The sequence below is a fragment of the Entelurus aequoreus genome, linkage group LG10, assembly GCF_033978785.1.
Source record: "Entelurus aequoreus isolate RoL-2023_Sb linkage group LG10, RoL_Eaeq_v1.1, whole genome shotgun sequence".
In the NCBI taxonomy this organism is placed as follows: Eukaryota; Metazoa; Chordata; class Actinopteri; order Syngnathiformes; family Syngnathidae; genus Entelurus; species Entelurus aequoreus.
The window spans coordinates 77,387,136-77,405,506 of NC_084740.1; the positions used below are offsets into that span (position 1 = coordinate 77,387,136).

The 18,371-nt window shown below is 42.5% G+C and overlaps 1 protein-coding gene across 3 annotated transcripts; it reads right to left on the reverse strand.

Annotated features, from left to right (window-relative positions):
- Positions 1 to 105: 105 nt before the first annotated feature.
- On the reverse strand, positions 106 to 18,323 carry katnal1 (katanin p60 subunit A-like 1). 3 transcript variants are annotated; one of them, XM_062061748.1, is made up of 11 exons: positions 18,158 to 18,323; positions 17,452 to 17,625; positions 17,222 to 17,385; positions 10,708 to 10,873; positions 8,700 to 8,809; positions 8,418 to 8,523; positions 8,197 to 8,355; positions 7,405 to 7,531; positions 7,200 to 7,334; positions 847 to 973; positions 106 to 769 (listed from the first exon to the last, which is right to left on the reverse strand). In XM_062061748.1, the coding sequence occupies exons 2-11, from the start codon at positions 17,611 to 17,613 to the stop codon at positions 571 to 573; spliced, it is 1,455 nt and encodes a 484-aa protein (XP_061917732.1). In that variant the 5' UTR covers positions 17,614 to 17,625; positions 18,158 to 18,323; the 3' UTR covers positions 106 to 570. The 3 variants fall into 3 exon arrangements, with proteins under 3 accessions (XP_061917732.1, XP_061917731.1, XP_061917729.1); XM_062061747.1 differs by lacking the exon at positions 18,158 to 18,323 and adding an exon at positions 17,735 to 18,050 and having other exon boundaries at positions 8,218 to 8,355; XM_062061745.1 differs by lacking the exon at positions 18,158 to 18,323 and adding an exon at positions 17,735 to 18,047.
- Between the last annotated feature and the right edge of the window lie 48 nt (positions 18,324 to 18,371).

Consider the following 18,371-nt stretch of genomic DNA (forward strand, 5'->3'; position numbering starts at 1 on the left):
TGTACCTTGTTTTTGCATTATTAGGGCCAGCAATTATAGGAACATCGTTTCCCTGATAGCTAGATAGCTCACAAGCAGTAACAAAATAAAACCAAAATGTACTGTATAAATGTATGATTGTATTAATTTATTGTGTCTCTTCAGATATCTAGAAAAAAACGTAAACAACAGACACTCTTATATCAGCACACAGTGGACATTCGCCATGGTCGTAATGTTGTTTAAGAATTGGTTGATTGCGTGGAATTGATTATTGATCCATTGTGTCTGGAAGCGATTGAGTTCAAATAGAGTGCAACCAGCAGAGGCGCTGCTGATTCACTCTCAACTGCTACGTAACATCCATCGTCCATGTGGTCAATCAAGAAAATGACCAACCTCCGTGGACACAAGATCAATTAGAGTTATGTTACACAGTATAACACCAACATTCAATCATTATTTTTTAAAATAAATGGGTTGAGATGTAAACACTGGTTTTGTATTCATTCACTCGGCCATATGAGGACTCAGGATTAGCAGCTAGGATGAAGATTCAGGCGCACATGGGATTTAAGTTCTTTCCTTTCTCTATCCCGACCCAAATTCCGACATCCAAGCTTTGTATCTTTCCAGGTCTGCCGCGGAGACGGATTTGGAGATCTTTTTTAGTGTCAGGCTGAAGTCCTCCATCTTCACGGGCATCAGCAGCTCTTCTTTGGACAGCGCTCGGATCTCCTCGGGGCTCAGGCCTTGGATGCGCCGACGCATGGCCATCATTGACGCGTCCCTGCAGGAAACCACACAAGAAAAGTCTTAAACTATCGAGAATCTGTGCTTCTTTTGCCATCTATATGCCGGACAAACCTGCAGACGTTGGTGATGTCCGCCCCGGAGTAGCCTTCTGTCTTCTTCGCTATGTGATCAAGGTCGACATCGGCGGCCAAGTCCACCTCCCGCAAGTTGATCTTCAAAAGCTCAGTGCGACCCACAGCTAAGCACAAAAAACAAACCATGGCACACATACAGTATTGTTCAAAGAAATGACAACAAAAATGCACCCCTACGGCGTTTCCTTCGCCATTTTTATTAAAAATCTACTCCAGAGTGGGCCGGACTGGTAAAATCACGGCACGATAACTTAAAAATAAAGACAACTTCAGATTGTTTTCTTTGTTTAAAAATAGAACACACACATTCTGAAAATGTACAAATCATAATGTTGTTGGGTTTTTTTTACACTTACATGTTGCGGTTAATAGTATTCTATCTTTATTTGTCCTTATTTATACTTTCTGAACAAATGATGTGATAATGTTCATCAGTCAACTCATTGGTGTTCATTTTCAATCTATCAAGATAAAAAAAACATATCAAAATCAAATTAGAGGATGTTATTTATGTAGTTTGATCATTTTCCTCGACTGGTGCACTAACATCATGTGGTTCATTTTATTTTTTTGTACATATGTAGCATCATCTACAAAGATACAAATAATTGCTGTTGCGACATCTAGTGGACACATTTAGAACAGCAGTTTCTTTCATTCAAAAATGTTGGCTAATTGTTACACTTAGCAAACTCATCTTGCGGGTAAAAAACTTGTACCCGTACGTTTGACACCCCTGGATTACATTTATATAACACCTTTTTTAAAGTTAAGTTAAAGTTAAAGTACCAATGATAGTCACACACTCACACACTAGGTGTGGTGAAATTTGTCCTCTGCATTTGACCCATCGCCTTGTTCACCCCCTGGGAGGTGAGGGGAGCAGTGAGCAGCAGTGGTGCCGCGCCCGGGAATCATTTTTGGTGATTTAACCCCCAATTCCAAGCCTTGATGCTGAGTGCCAAGCAGGGAGGTAATGGCTCCCATTTTTATAGTCTTTGGTATGACTCAGCCGGGGTTTGAACTCACAACCTACCCATCTCAGGGCGGACACTCTAACTACTCGGCCACTGAGCAGGTGTTTTCTAGTGACTTTGGCCAGAGACATAAGAACAATTGGTGATAATAAATTACTTTTGAATCTTTGGCACTTAGTCGACATGGTTTTGCTGCATTTGTGCATATTTTTTGTGTTTTCATATGATAACTTTATACTTTTATCTTACAGAGCTGCTGTATGTCTTGGCTACCATGACAATAAAGCTTTTGAACACAAATCTTTCTTACGGTAGCTAACTATCCTAACAAAATGAAATGGGTGCATTTTGTTAGTTGCTGCGGTAGAATCCACATTATTACTGTCATGCTTTTATTTTGAAGCTTACTTTTCTCTGGACTGAATCAGGAAACCAAGCAGACACGAGTTAATGTCGCTGTTGTCGATTTTACGCTGCTTAGCAACATTGATGAAGTTAACCATACTACAACACAAACAGACCGATATTTCTTAGAAGTTAACTCTTTGGTTGTCAAATGTTATGCTGACAAAAGTGGTCAACGTCAACCCAAAGGGGTGTTTGCAACCTTTACGTGGATGTTAACTTTCCAAAGTGTTGTAGACATGATATCCTGCCCTTTGTATTGCTTTTAGCACATAATGACGTCAATTACGCCTGAACGTAACACACATGTGCTTTGTGTGTTGTTAGCTAATGATGGCGACTTTGCTAAGTCCTGCTCCTGACATTAGCTATCACTGAATGTATAGACATTAGCTTTGTCTGTCATAGTGTGAATGCTCCAAAGCATTTACACATGTTTTCTTCTTCTTCTACAGATTTTGGCATGCTTTACCTTCCACGTTTTTCATCCGATTCAAATCATTCCAACTTCAAATTGTTCAGCCTATTGATGAATCGCGGGCTTTCCCTTGACAAATTAAAAAAAATTCCCAGAATTCTGAGTTTTCCGGGACATTTTTCCCATTCAAAATTAATTGGCCATTTTTCAACCGATTCCACTCATCCTGGACATTCAAACTGTCGTTTTTCCAGGTTCAAAAAAATTCCAGGAATTCCCAGAATTCATGTTTTTTCGAAACCTATTTTCACCTTTTTTTCTGGCGACTACTCCTTCCACATTTTTCCACCCACTTCAACCGTTCCACCGTCCAAACATTGTTTTTTGAACTGGAAAATTTCCCGGTTTTCCCGAAATTGCAGCAAATCCGTAATACCATTTCTCAATTAAAAATGCTACTTCTGCAACATTTCTCGACCGTTTTGAAAAATCCCATCAACCACTCACAGGTACAGAACATTCACATTTTTTATTATTTTCAAAAAAATTCCCCTTTTTCCCAAATTTCCATGAAATTCCCATTAAAATGAATGGGACATTTTTCCAGGTTGCACAATTCCCACATTTTTCAACCTATTCAAAGCATTCCAACATCAACACATTCGACTCATCCTGGACATTCAAACTAACACTTTCCCAAGTTCCAAACCATATTCCGGTTTTCCTGGAAATTCTAACTTTTTTAAAGGCCTACTGAAATGCGATTTTCTTAATTAAACGGGGATAGCAGATCCATTCTAAGTGTCATACTTGATCATTTCGCGATATTGCCATATTTTTGCTGAAAGGATTTAGTAGAAAACATTGACGATAAAGTTCTCAACTTTTGGTCGCTGATAAAAAAGCCTTGCCTGTACAGGAAGTAGTGTGACGTCACCGGTTGTGGAGCTCCTCACATCTGCACATTGTTTACAATCATGGCCACCAGCAGCGAGAGCGATTCGGACCGAGAAAGCGACGATTTCCCCATTAATTTGAGCGAGGATGAAAGATTTGTGGATGAGGAAAGTGAGAGTGAAGGACTAGAGGGCAGTGGAAGCGATTCAGATAGGGAAGATGCTGTGAGAGGCGGGTGGGACCTGATATTCAGCTGGGAATGACTAAAACAGTAAATAAACACAAGACATATATATACTCTATTAGCCACAACACAACCAGGCTTATATTTAATAAGCCACATAACAAACACCTCCCCCCTCCCGTCCATATAACCCGCCAATACAAATCAAACACCCGCACAACACACTCAATCCCACAGCCCAAAGTACCGTTCACCTCCCCAAAGTTCATACAGCACATATATTTCCCCAAAGTTACGTACGTGACATGCACATAGCGGCACGCACGTACGGGCAAGCCATCAAATGTTTGGAAACCGCAGCTGCATACTCACGGTACCGCGTCTGCGTATCCAACTCAAAGTCCTCCTGGTAAGAGTCTCTGTTGTCCCAGTTTTAATAAATATAATTAGTAAATGTGGAAAAATTGAGACATTAAAAAATATATGTGCTGTTAAACCAGTCAGTCGATGAGTGTTCTTGTTATATTTTTTTGGTTTAAAAAGTGTAACTTTGATCCCCTTTAAGCAGACATTTTCTAGTGATAACGGCAACACGGTGACTTGACGAGGTCGCCGACACAAGCAGGAGTGACTCGGCCTGTGCGATATATTTTCCCACATATTATTGCTGACAAACAGTATTATTGTCAGCATTATTTTGTGACCAAATTAAGCACTAATGTAAGTAAGCATAATACATAATAATAATGCAAGTAACCATTCAAAAGATTATCAACTTTTATTTCTCATTACAGTAGAGTTGTTTACAATTGTACTGTCATTAAAAGGTAAATAACTTTTAGTTATCCTAAATAAATAAACAAACACAAAAAAAATATACCGGTATATATATTTCATCTCTGTAAGCAAAAATGTAACTTGAATCAATAGTGACCATCTTATAGTGCTTTTTCCCCCCAGTTGGAACAATTAGGTTGGGCGTTGTCTTTTTTTTGTTGACTTCACGGCATTCTCGCTTGTTAGTGTTGATGGGCTCGTATTGCCCATCCGGTCTGAAGCTGAAATATTACCAGAATGGGACATTTGGCTTTGTAATCACATTGTTCCCACTTAATTTTTCCCAGCAGGCACAAGACATTGAAACAACGTGGAGAACTTGTTGAATTGGGTCCTGACTAGGGATGTCCGATAATGGCTTTTTGCCGATATCCCATATTCCGATATTGTCCAACTCTTAATTACAGATACCGATATCAACCGATACTGATACATACAGTCGTGGAATTAACACATTATTATGCCTAATTTGGACAACCAGGTATGGTGAAGATAAGGTCCTTTTTAAAAAAAATTCATAAAATAAGATAAATAAATTAAAAACATTTTCTTGAATAAAAAAGAAAGTAAAACAATATAAAAACAGTTACATAGAAACGAGTAATTAATGAAAACGAGTCAAATGAAGTGTTAAAGGTTAGTACTAATAGTGGAGCAGCAGCACGCACAATCATGTGTGCTTACGGACTGTATCCCTTGCAGACTGTATTGATATATATTGATATATAATGTAGGAAGCAGAATATTAATAACAGAAAGAAACAACCCTTTTGTGTGAATGAGTGTGAATGGGGGAGGGAGGTTTTTTGAGTTGGTGCACTAATTGTAAGTGTATCTTGTGTTTTTTATGTGGATTTAATAAAAATAAAAAAATAAAACCGATACCGATAATAAAAAAACTAATACCGCTAATTTCCGATATTACAATTTAAAGCATTTATCGGCCGATATTATCGGACATCTCTAATCCTGACGTTGAGCAACTCAAACTTAACATTGGAACGACATGCTATTTGATGACGTTTATTCAACGTCAGGTTGTGACGTTGATTTGACCCTCGAAATGTGGTCATTTCCCAACCAGCGAGGCGGATCCAATGTTAGACACCAAGTTGTCTCGATTTACAAAGGACATGTATGTTTAATCAATGTTGTATCAATGTCTTGTGACTGCTGGGTTGTTACTTTGCGAATCCTCTCACTAGCGAGTCGCGAGCAGGGAGGCGATGTCCGTGTGCGTAAGCTAGCGGTCCTGCTCTCCGCCCACCAAGAAAAAGATTGTGGATGATTGAAAAGAGAGCTCACTGTGTTCAGGTAATTCTACTGGTTAATAAACGCACTCAGGTGCTTTGGGCGATGCTAAGAGTTAGACCTTTTTCTCCCCGTTTGCAGCGAGAGACGAAGAAACCAAAAACACACGCGGCAATTTATCGATGCCAGCAGAGCACTGCAAAAAGTGAAATCTAAGTAAGATTAAATATCTCAAATAAGGGTGATATTTGCTTATTTTCTGTCTGATTAAATAATTCTTCTCACTAAGCAGATTTTATGTTAGAGTGTTTTACTTGTTTTGGTCCTAGATGATGTCAGTAAGATATTACAGCTTGTTGCTGAGATTTGATGAGCTATATTGAGTAAAACATGCTTGAAACTAGAATATCAACTGTTGTGTCATCAACACTCACAAGTAGAAAACTACTTTTTTAAAGTCATCATTTCTTATTTCAAGCATGAAAAAAAAAATCATGACTTTGGCACAATTGTGTCTCATAATTAAAACAGATGACAGCCAAATGGACTTTGCTGTTTTATTTTCAATGAAACAATATAAAATACGTACTCATAAAGTAGTACAGTTGGCACAGTACAGTAAACTGACAGTTAATATTTAAACATTTAACATGCGACATTTCAAACTATTTCGAACAGAAATAGTTCATGCACATTCAGATGAATTCTTCAAAATTACAATTAAAAATGTTTTGGCCGGGGGCCGAGCTGTATACATGCGCCCTTGGCGCGATGATGTCATGTTATCCATGGAAAAATGCATTTTTAGACCATATGATTTGCCTGAGCGGCTAGTAGACCCCGAGAGTAACAAGCGCTTGCCTTGTTGCCTTTCCATTAAGAAAAATAAACTAGTTTTTAGTATAAGTTTGCTGGTTTCAAGAAATGTAATGGCCAGCGCATATCATTATGTCAAGATAATGGCACTAGCATTTACTTCATTTAAGAATATTTTTCAACTTATTGAGCAAAAAGGTCTCTTTTTTTTTCTACCAAGAAAAGTGCACTTGTTATTAGTGAGAATATACTTATTTGAAGCTATTTTTGGGTTCAGTGAGGTTAGCTAATTTTACTTGTTTTGGAAAGTCTTGATAAGCCAAATGTTCTTGTTCTATTGGCAGATAATTTTGCTTAGTTCAAATAAAATACCCCTCATTTAAAAAAAATGTTTTCTTGTTTTTGAACACTGACTTTTTGCAGTGAGTTATCGACCTCAATTTCATTTATCCTTCAATTATAGACTTATGGCCTATGAGTGACCAATGCGTGGAGGTAGTACCGTCAAATATTACGCTTGAAATGTGCGCCATCGAAAGAGTCACCTGTTGGCAGAGGGATGTAGATCCGCTTCTCCAGGCGCCGCCGCAGTGCCTCGTCGATGTCCCAGGGGAAGTTGGTGGCGGCGAGCACCATCACCATCTTGGAAGGGTCTTCGTTGTCCTGGGCGCCGCCCACACCTGCACGAGACAAACATTAAAGTCTCCCATAACTGGACACGGGATGTGAAGAGAACAGAACCTCGCTTACCATCCATTTGAATCAAAAGCTCGGATTTGACCCTGCGGCTCGCTTCGTGTTCATTCGACGTTCCTCTCCGACTACAGATGGAGTCGATCTCATCGATGAAGATGGTGGTGGGCGCGTAGAAGCGGGCCTGGATGAACAGCACAAACACCTGACTTTTATCACAAGTGTTTATCACATTCATTACTCGGGGGGCACAAAACAATCGGTTCACATCTGAATTACAATTCTTATTCATCCCGATTCTAAATCAATTCATAAGTTAAAAGTTAAAGTTCAATTCCCAACGATAGTCACTCACACACACACTAGGTGTGGTGAAATTATCCTGTTTACCCCCTGGGAGGTGAGGGGAGCAGTGAGCAGCAGCGGTGGCCGCGCTCGGGAATCATTTGGTGATTTAACCCCCAATTCCAAGCCTTGATGCTGAGTGCCAAGCAGGGAGGTAATGGCTCCCATTTGTATAGTCTTTGGTATGACTCGGCCGGGGTTTGAACTCACGACCTTCCAGTCTCAGGGCGGACACTCTAACCACAAGGCCACTGAGCAGGTCTAATTTTCAAAAATCTTTTTTTTTTAAATAACAATACATTTTTAATAGATGTTTTAGGCCATCTTCATGTTTTGAAATAGATTCGTTATAACAATTATAGCAAATAATACATTGCGAGAATCGGTTTGAATTGAGAATCGTGTTGAATGGAGAATCAATTTTGAAATGAATCATCGCCGCGGGAATCGGACTCAGATCGAATCATTCGCTGCCCAAAGATTCACACCTTATTTATTTATTACCATTTCAAAGAGCAGACGCACAAGTTTCTCCGACTCGCCGCGGTATTTGGAAGTGAGCGTGGACGAGGACATGTTGAAGAACGTCGTCCCACATTCCGTCGCCACGGCTTTAGCTAACATGGTCTTTCCTGTACCTGGCGGGCCCACCATTAACACGCCCTGTCATGAAAGAAATGATATTTATTAGACAAATAATATCAATGTGTTTACTGTATGCGTACCTTCCAGGGCCGTCGAATACCCTTGAAGAAGTCGGGCATCCACATGGGCAGCACCACAGCTTCTCTCAGCAACTTCTTGGCGTCCTCCAGATCAGCTATGTCGTTCCTAGCCAGGGAATTCTGTCAGTCCGAGTAAAAAAATGTGTGTGTGTGTGTGTGTGTGTGTGTGTGTGTGTGTGTGTGTGTGTGTGTGTGTGTGTGTGTGTGTGTGTGTGTGTGTGTGTGTGTGTGTGTGTGTGTGTGTGTGTGTGTGTGTGTGTGTGTGTGTGTGTGCGGTCATACCAGTGTACATTCAAGTTGCGAGACACGATGTCTCGCTCCAGTGACTCCACCAGTTCGTTCTCATGTCCGCCACCATCAAACTTTTTCTGGTCTTTTTCCCCTTTCTTCCACTAATGAGGGAAAAAACAAGTGCTGTGTTTGTTTGTGTTTAAATGTCTACAGGTTTGTACACAACCTGTCTTTTAGGCCATGTCCACACGAACACAGTCACTTCATAAACGCATACTTATCTCTGCCTCTTGTCCACACGCGGATGCATACTTTTGTCTTTAAAAACGCAGACTTTTACAAACGCTGGCCAAAGTGTAGAGATTTAAAACTCTCCACTTAGTGTACACAAACGGAGACTTGTGATGACGTCACGGTTGTGCGCTGTCATTTCCAAGATCAACGACACTGCCTTGAAACACACTATAAGAGGACTTACTGTGTGTTTGAACGTAAACATGCTATTATTTTCACTCAACATCAATAAAAAATACACATAAAAATGTGCTTTGTGACACTCCCGCCGGTGCAAATGACTGTCAGATGTTTTGGATACGATCGCTGAGGAACTGTGCTTCTGAGAAGGTGATTGGCTGCAAACTCCCACCCCTCCAGGACCTGTTCTCCTCCAGGACCAGGAGGCGTGTGGGTCGGATCACAGCTGACTCTTCTCACCCTGGACACAAACTATTCCCCCCTCTCCCCTCAGGCAGGAGACTACGCTCCATCCAGACCCACACCTCCCGCCACCTGAACAGTTTTTTCCCCTCGGCCATCAGACACATGAACAATAACAAGATCTGATAGCTCAGTTACAGCTCTTGTTATTCTATTCTGTGTTATATGTGTTTTATGTTGCACGATTGCGCCAAGTAAAATTCCTAGTTTGTGAACTCGTTCTCAAACAATGGCAATAAAAACTCTTCTGATTCTGATTCTGATTCTGAACCTCCACCTGATGGGACAACTTTGACAAGCAAGACTTTTTGCTCTGTGTCATAAGAAATGTGCAACATTATCTTATGTTTTTAGTCCTTGTTTAACGACAAATCATGAAGTTAACTTACGTGTCTTGCTTCCATTTTTGTAGATGGAGCTGGACGTGAACGTGAACGTGCCCGCGTGTAAAAAGTGACCAAGCAACTAAAAGAAAAAACATAGTGTAGCGTCCTTCTTGTGTGTCCTGATGTTAAAGACAATATACACTTACAAACCTGCTCAGTGACCTAGTGGTTAGAGTGTCCGCCCTGAGATGGGTAGGTCGTGAGTTCAAACCCCGGCCAAGTCATACCAAAGACTATAAAAATGGGACCAATTACCTCCCTGCTTGGCACTCAGCATCAAGGGTTGGAATTGGGGGTTAAATCGCCAAAATGATTCCCGAGCGCGGCCACCGCTGCTGCTCACTGCTCCCCTCACCTCCCAGGGTAGTGGAACAAGGGGATGGGTCAAATGCAGAGGGTAATTTCACCACACCTAGTGTGGTACTTTAACTTGATGTACCATATCACTATATCCATGATTAAATGCTTTATAATTCCCTTAAACATGCAAAATGGTTTCCTTGGCTCGTTAGTGCTTCATGAATTTAGAAATAAAGTACACTTCACTGCACACGTAATACATCACCATGTGGCCGAACACGTTATATTTCTATGAGTGTTGGGTTTCAGCAGCACAGGCGTGCATTCACTCTTTGATAATGTTCCCAGGGCTCTGTGTACATGCAGGCTGCTTTTAAAGATAATGTCATTGTACGTCTAAAGTCGATCCAAATAAACATAATAGGAGGTGTAATGCCACCAAGTCAGCTATTGCTGCTTTATTTCAGACTTCTGATTGGACAAAATGTGCATGGCAGCAGGTGTATGCGTTTGTGCAGTTTTGCGATGGAGATTGTTTTAACCCCAAATATGTGGTTTTGAAACTCTCCTTGTCCGTGTGGACATAGCCTAAATAGCAAGACGCAGTGTCTCTAAACTTATGACTGCTACTTCCATTACGTCACATCCAAACTGACCTCATCATTAGATTTTGTGCTGCGAGTATCTCGGACTACCGGCCTGTCTCCTTTCCACTTAGCCTGGCCGCGACTTTCCTGACTGTCCCCTCTGTGATGCAGAGCAGGTGACTCTTTCTTCTGCTGCTTCACTCCGCTGCTGGGACGCTTCCCGACAACGGGATTCCTTAAGGGGGACACACATTAACCGGAATCAAACAACGCAGCATTGAGAGGATGTAGATCATATGCGCACAACACTGCTCAGTCTTGTGATGATGCCTCTAGTCTCGTCTGTTGGACTGTTGTTGCTCTCCTGGCTTGGTCTGTGAGCCATTACATTGCTGTGCACAAGTATTGGGACACCACTAGCCGTTGTGTTTTATGTCAGACATGATAAAAAAAAAATGAAGGACACGTACATTATAGCTAGCAGCCAAAAATCTTTACAAAAACGGAATGGCACAAGGAAGAATGTACTCCAATTTGGCAAGGATCTAAGTTGATAGTCGTTTGTTAACAAAAAGAACACAAGTCCAACGTTCCACCATTTTTTCTGTTTTAGTTTGGCTGTGGGAATTCAATCAATCAATCATTCAATCAAAGTTTATTTTTATAGACCTTAATCACAAGTGTCTCAAACGGCTGCACGAGCCACAACGACATCCCACATCAGGCCGAGAAAAAAACTCTACCCAATGGGCGCAATGAGAAACTTTGGAGGGGCCCGCAAATGTGGGGACCCCGCCCTTGGAGACCGGTGCAATGGATGTGGAGTGTATCTAGTTCAGGGGTGTCCAAACTTTTTCCATTGAGGGCTGCACACGGAAAAATTAAAGCATGCAGGGGCCAGTTTGATATTTTTCATTTTCAAATCATAACAAAATATATAAATATAAAAGGTCTCAGTCATTAAAATGTTAAAAAAAAGTCCAATTATTATTAGTATTTTTTATTTAACGCTTACAGTAAATCTCTATATCAACTTCAGGTTGATATAACGTTAAAAAAAAAGGTTTTATGCCTTTTCTGTCAAAGACAACTTTGTTTTTTATAGTAAAAGTGAAATATGCAGTATTTTCCCCACCGCCCAAAACATTCAGAAAGCAATATTTGATGTGAAGTAATTGGAGCCCTAAAAAGATCAATAATGCAGGACACCATTGATTTTAATTCATTATTATTTTTGATTAATCACAGTGAAAAGATAAATAAAATCCCATTAAATATATTTGGGATCCAAAAGGTCCCCCACTCATAAGGTGATACATTTTTATCATATATTTTTTTACTTTCAACACTTAAATTACGAGATCAACTTCAGATATATCTGTTCATTTCAAAGAAAACATTGTTTTTATATGACAACCACACAATATATGCAATATTTTCCACATAAAACATTTTAAAGTGAAATATTTGAAGTAGCCACGTGGGCCCACCACCCGCGGTCGGAACCAGTGGGGTCGGGTGCGCTGCCAAGTGGATGGCGGTGAAAGTGGAGGCTCCGGACGGACCAATTCGGGGCAGCAGAGGCTGACTTTCGGGACGTGGAACGTCTCTACGCTGGTGGGGAAGGAGCCTGAGCTGGTGCGAGAGGTGGAGCGCTACCAGTTGGATCTGGTGGGGCTTACCTCTACGCATAGCAAGGGCTCTGAAACCACACTCCTGGACAAGGGATGGACCTTGTTCACTTCTGGAGTTGCTCAGGGTGTGAGGGCACAGGCGGGTGTGGGGATACTCACGAGTCCCCGGCTGAGTGCCTGTACGTTGGAGTTCACCCCAGTGGACAAGAGGGTCGCCTCCCTTCGCCTTAGGGTTGGAGGGGGGAAAACTCTGACTGTTGTTTGTGCATACGCACCAAACAGGAGTTCAGAGTATTCAGCCTTCTTGGATACCTTGCATGGGGTCCTGTATGGGGCGCCGGCAGGGGATTCCATAGTCTTGCTGGGGGACTTCAACGCGCACGTGGGCAATGACAGTGATACTTGGACTGGCGTGATTGGGAGGAACGGTCTCCCTGATCTGAACCTGAGTGGTGGATTGTTATTGGACTTCTGTGCTAGTCACGGACTTGCGATAACAAACACCATGTTCAAGCATAAGGATGCTCATAGGTGTACCTGGTACCAGAGCACCCTAGGCCAAAGATCAATGATCGATTTTGTAATCGTATCAGCTGATCTGAGGCCGTATGTTTTGGACACTCGGGTGAAGAGAGGGGCTGAACTGTCAACTGATCACCATCTGGTGGTGAGTTGGGTTAGATGGCGGGGGAAACCTCTGGACAGACCTGGCAAACCCAAGCGTGTAGTGCGGGTGAACTGGGAACGTTTGGAGGAGTCCTCTGTCCGGAAGGACTTCAACTCCCACCTCCGGCGGGACTTCTCTGCCATCCCTGTGGAGGTTGGGGACATTGAACAGGAATGGGCAATGTTCAAAGCCTCTATTGCTAAAGCTGCAGATGCGAGCTGTGGCCAGAAGGTCTTAGGTGCCTCAAGGGGCGGTAACCCTCGAACACCCTGGTGGACAGTGGTGGTCAGGGAAGCCGTCCGACTGAAGAAGGAGTCCTACCGGGGTATGTTATCCCAGGGGACTCCGGAGGCAGTTGCAAGGTACCGACGGGCCCGAAGGGCAGCGGCCGTGGCTGTGGACGAGGCTAAGCAGAGGGTGTGGGAGCAGTTCGGGGAATCCATGGAGAAGGACTATCGGGCGGCACCAAAGCTGTTCTGGAAGACCATACGGCACCTCAGGAGGGGGAAGCAGGGAACCATCCAAGCTGTGTACGGCAAGGATGGGACTTTGCTGACTTCAAGTGAGGAAGTCGTGGGGCGTTGGAAAGAGCACTTTGAGGAACTCCTGAACCCAAATACATCAGACACACCCTCCCTGATAGGAGCAGGGCCTGAGGATGATGGGGGATCGACGTCGATCTCTCGGAGTGAAGTCACTGAGGTAGTTAGACAACTCCACAGTGGCAAAGCTCCGGGGGTTGACGAGATCCGTCCAGAAATGCTGAAGGCTCTGGGTGTTGATGGGCTGTCTTGGTTGATACGCCTTTTCAACATTGCGTGGAAGTCTGGGACAGTGCCGAGGGAGTGGCAGACTGGGGTGGTGGTTCCCCTTTTCAAAAAGGGGGACCAGAGGGTGTGTGCTAATTACAGGGGTATCACACTACTCAGCCTCCCTGGGAAAGTTTACGCCAAGGTACTGGAAAGGAGGGTCCGGCCGATAGTCGAACCTCAGATTCAAGAGGAGCAATGTGGATTCCGTCCTGGTCGTGGAACAACTGACCAACTCTTTACGCTTGCGGGAATCCTGGAGAGGGCCTGGGAGTATGCCTATCCAGTCTACATGTGTTTTGTGGATTTGGAGAAGGCGTATGACCGCGTCCCTCGGGAGATCTTGTGGGAGGTGCTGAGGGAGTACGGAGTGAGGGGAACCCTGTTGAGGGCCATCCAATCTCTGTACAACCAAAGCGAGAGTTGTGTCCGGGTGCTTGGATGTAAGTCGGATCCGTTTCCAGTGGGGGTTGGTCTCCGCCAGGGCTGCGCTCTGTCACCTATCCTGTTTGTGATTTTCATGGACAGGATTTCTAGGCGGAGTCGTGGCCATGGCGGAGATGGTATACGTCTCGGGGGGCTAAAGGTTGCGTCACTGCTGTTTGCAGATGATGTGGTCCTGATGGCACCTTCGGTTCGTGACCTTCAGCTCTCACTGGATCGGTTCGCAGCCGAGTGTTCAGCGGCTGGAATGAGGATCAGCATCTCCAAATCTGAGGCCATGGTTCTCAGCAGGAAACCGATGGTTTGTACAGTCCGGGTAGGGGACAGGACTCTGTCCCAGGTGGAGGAGTTTAAGTATCTCGGGGTCTTGTTCACGAGTGAGGGAAAGATGGAGAAGGAAATCAGCCGGAGAATCGGAGCAGCTGGGGCAGTATTGCAGTCTCTCTGCCGCACTGTTGTGACGAAACGGGAGCTGAGCCAGAAGGCAAAGCTCTCGGTCTACCGAGCTATCTACATTCCTACTCTCACCTATGGTCATGAAGTGTGGGTAATGACCGAAAGAATAAGATCGCGGATACAAGCGGCCGAAATGAGTTTCCTCAGAAGGGTGGCTGGCATCTCCCTTAGAGATAGGGTGAGAAGTGCAGTCACCCGAGAGAGACTCGGAGTAGAGCCGCTGCTCCTTCGCTTGGAAAGGAGCCAGCTTAGGTGGTTCGGGCATCTCGTGCGGATGCCTCACGAGCGTCTCCCTAGGGAGGTCCTCCTTGCACGTCCCACTGGGAGGAGGCCCCGCGGCAGGCCAAGGACCAGATGGGGGGATTACATCTCCTCTCTGGCCTGGGAACGCTTCGGGATTCCCCAGGAGGAAGTCGCAAATGTTGCTCTGGAGAGGGAAGTCTGGGGGTCTTTGCTGGAGCTGCTGTCCCCGCGACCCGATTCCGGATAAGCGGTTGAAGATGGATGGATGGATATTTGAAGTAATTGGAGCCTTGAATAGGTCAATAATTGATTATAACATTTAATTTTTTTTTTTAATTTTTTTTTTTTTGAGCAATGGCAAAAAAAGCAAAAGAAAGAAAGACAAACGAAAAACAAACAGCCTGCATGGCAGCTTTGTGTCAACATTGCAACTTTTCCTCGTTAGATTTCACCTCATTCCACTTTTTTTAATGTTTATTTTTAATTTTTGCAATAGCATTTCCAGAAGGAAAGTTGTATATTTTTGAAAAACGGTTGTATATTTTTGAAAAACAAAATTGCGTATTTTTGAGAATTTGTGTTGTACATTTTTGAGAAAATGTTTTTGCTTTTTTTGGGAAAAAGTTGTATTTTTAAAAACAATATTGCATATTTTAGAAAAGTGTGGGTCTATTTAATTTGATTTTAATGTGTATACATTTGAGAATTTTTTGTTTTTTTAAGAAACAAAGTTGCATATTTTTAAGAGTTTTTTTTTTAATTTTGAGAATTTTTATTTAATTTGAGAAACTAAGTTGTACATTTTTAAGATTTTTTGTATATTCGAGAAATGTTTTCGTAAAATTTAGAGAAAAACAATTGTATATTTTGAAAAACAATGTATATTTCTGAAACTTTTTTGTATACTTAAGAATTTTTTATATTTTTGAGGAAAAAAAGTAGGATATTTTGAAAAACTAAGTTGTATTTTTGATAAAGTTTTTTTGAATTTTAAATTTTTGAAGAGCAGTTGTTTTCATTCATATTTTTACAAAATATTATTCATTAAAAAAGTTCTAAATGTGTGAGGGAAAAGATTGTACGTATTTTTTTAAGTATTATATTTTTGCGAAACATTTTAAATAATTAGAGGAGATATATTAAGATAATAAACACATCCATCCATCCATTTTCTACCGCTTGTCCCTTTTTGGGGTCGCGGGGGGTGCTGGAGCCTATCTCAGCTGCATTCGGGCGGAAGGCGGGGTACACCCTGGACAAGTCGCCACCTCATCGCAGGGCCAACACAGACAGACAGACAACATTCACACTCACATTCACACACTAGGGCCAATTTAGTGTTGCCAATCAACCTATCCCCAGGTGCATGTTTTTGGAAGTGGGAGGAAGCCGGAGTACCCACATATACCGGTAATTAAACTATTTATTAGAGGTGCTGAACTGCTTATTGTTAATATTATTAAGGTTTAGCAATTTCTTCCTGTGTCCTTTTTATTCTCGATTGCAATCAATAATTTAGTGCAGTTGGAGTCCTCACCGTCACACCATGACGGACGTGTCTGAACAGCGTAAATAAACAGAAAAGCACAAAGGCTCTGGCAAAATTCATAATTATCACCATATCTGTCCAAGTTTGTGGTTGCGGCACGGAACATAAGACCATGTTGGTGTGTATTTTTGTATTTTATTTTGATTAGTTTGTCTGAAGAACGTTTTTTTGTATGTCTTTCCATTATAAGAGTACCGTATTTTTCGGACTATAAATCGCTCCAGAGTATAAGTCGCACCGGCCGAAAATGCATAATAAAGACGGAAAAAAACATACATAAGTCGCACTGGAGTATAAATCGCATTTTTGGGGGAAATGTATTTGATAAAAGCCAACCCCAAGAATAGACATTTGAAAGGCAATTTCAAATAAATAAAGAATAGTGAACAACAGGCTGAATAAGTGTACGTTATATGAGGCATAAATAACCAACTGGTATGTTAACGTAACATATTATGGTAAGAGTCATTCAAATAACTATAACATATAGAACATGCTATACGTTTACCAAACAATCTGTCACTCCTAATCGCTAAATCCAATGAAATCTTATACGTCTAGTCTCTTACGTGAGTGAGATAAATAATATTATTTGATATTTTACGCTAATGTGTTAATCATTTCACACATAAGTCGCTCCTGAGTACAAGCCGCACCCCCAGCCAAAGTATGAAAAAAACTGTGACTTATAGTCCGAAAAATACGGTAGTAGCCACTATACAAGGTCATTAAAACATTGCTCAAGCCCAATAGTGGCCTTAGTCTTGCAGCTCGCACTCACCTGTGCTCCGCCGGCGTGGGCGGTGGCCATGCTGCAGGCTCCTCGGCACCACTCCCTCCGGACTGAGGGACCTGTACGGTCACCGGCTTCTCTGATTTAAAGGCTTCAAGTAGTCCCATGATACTTGTAATCTGCTCCCACTCTTCGGTCAGCTCCTGTCTCACCTGAGGACAAATGTCCAAAACGATGAGCTCATATGGAATTGAAAAAACAAAGCAAAGGATCCCCACCTGCTGCCATTTGACTTTGAGTGCTGGGTCTCTGAGGGTCTGGCTGTGCTTGTGGATCTGCTGGAGGACGCCCTGGTAGTAGACTGTGGAGGAGTCGTAGTTGCCCAGCAAAGCGTACTCGCGACCCTTTTTGGCGTTGTCATAGATCTCGGACAGATTCATGTTGCATGACAGCTGCATGACAAAAAGACAGGAAGAATATGCACTTCATTAGGTACACCTGCACTATGGACTGGGACACAATACAGAGAGAGAGTGCATTTACACATAGAATGATGCTCACTTTGACAGTTATTACTGTACTTATGCTGTGGGACTGCTCTGTTCTGCCATTGTCATACAGCCAAATAATAATGTAGCACACGAATGCACCTGTTAGCCCCATCCATCCATGCTCATGTAGCTAATAGCACGTCTAGCTTCTAGACCTACTAACACAACAACAAGTCTAGCTTCTAGACCTACTAACACAACAACAAGTCTAGCTTCTAGACCTACTAACACAACACAACAAGTCTATCTTCTAGGCCTAAAACTAACACAACAACAAGTCTATCTTCTAGGCCTACTAACACAACAACAAGCCGGCTGGTGATTATTAACGAAAACGCCCCAGGACGCCAACCGCTCTTATCGTCTGTCAAAAGAACAAAGAGAACAACAAGACGTGTAATTAATGTGTACAACTAAATAAAAGTCGTCATACCTGCGTGAGATACCATATGTTTGTGGTGTCTTTTGGAAGCCCGCTCAAGCGAGTGTTGCCATGGCCGCGGAGAGACGCCTCGTCAGGAATACAGATGGCCCCTTGCTGTGGTGCGTTCACGTGATTTGACTAAATGTTGGTCAATCTGGTTATCCCCGTCGATAGATGCAGATGGTAAGTATTAAACGTCACAGACATGGTTTATTGTCGAAGG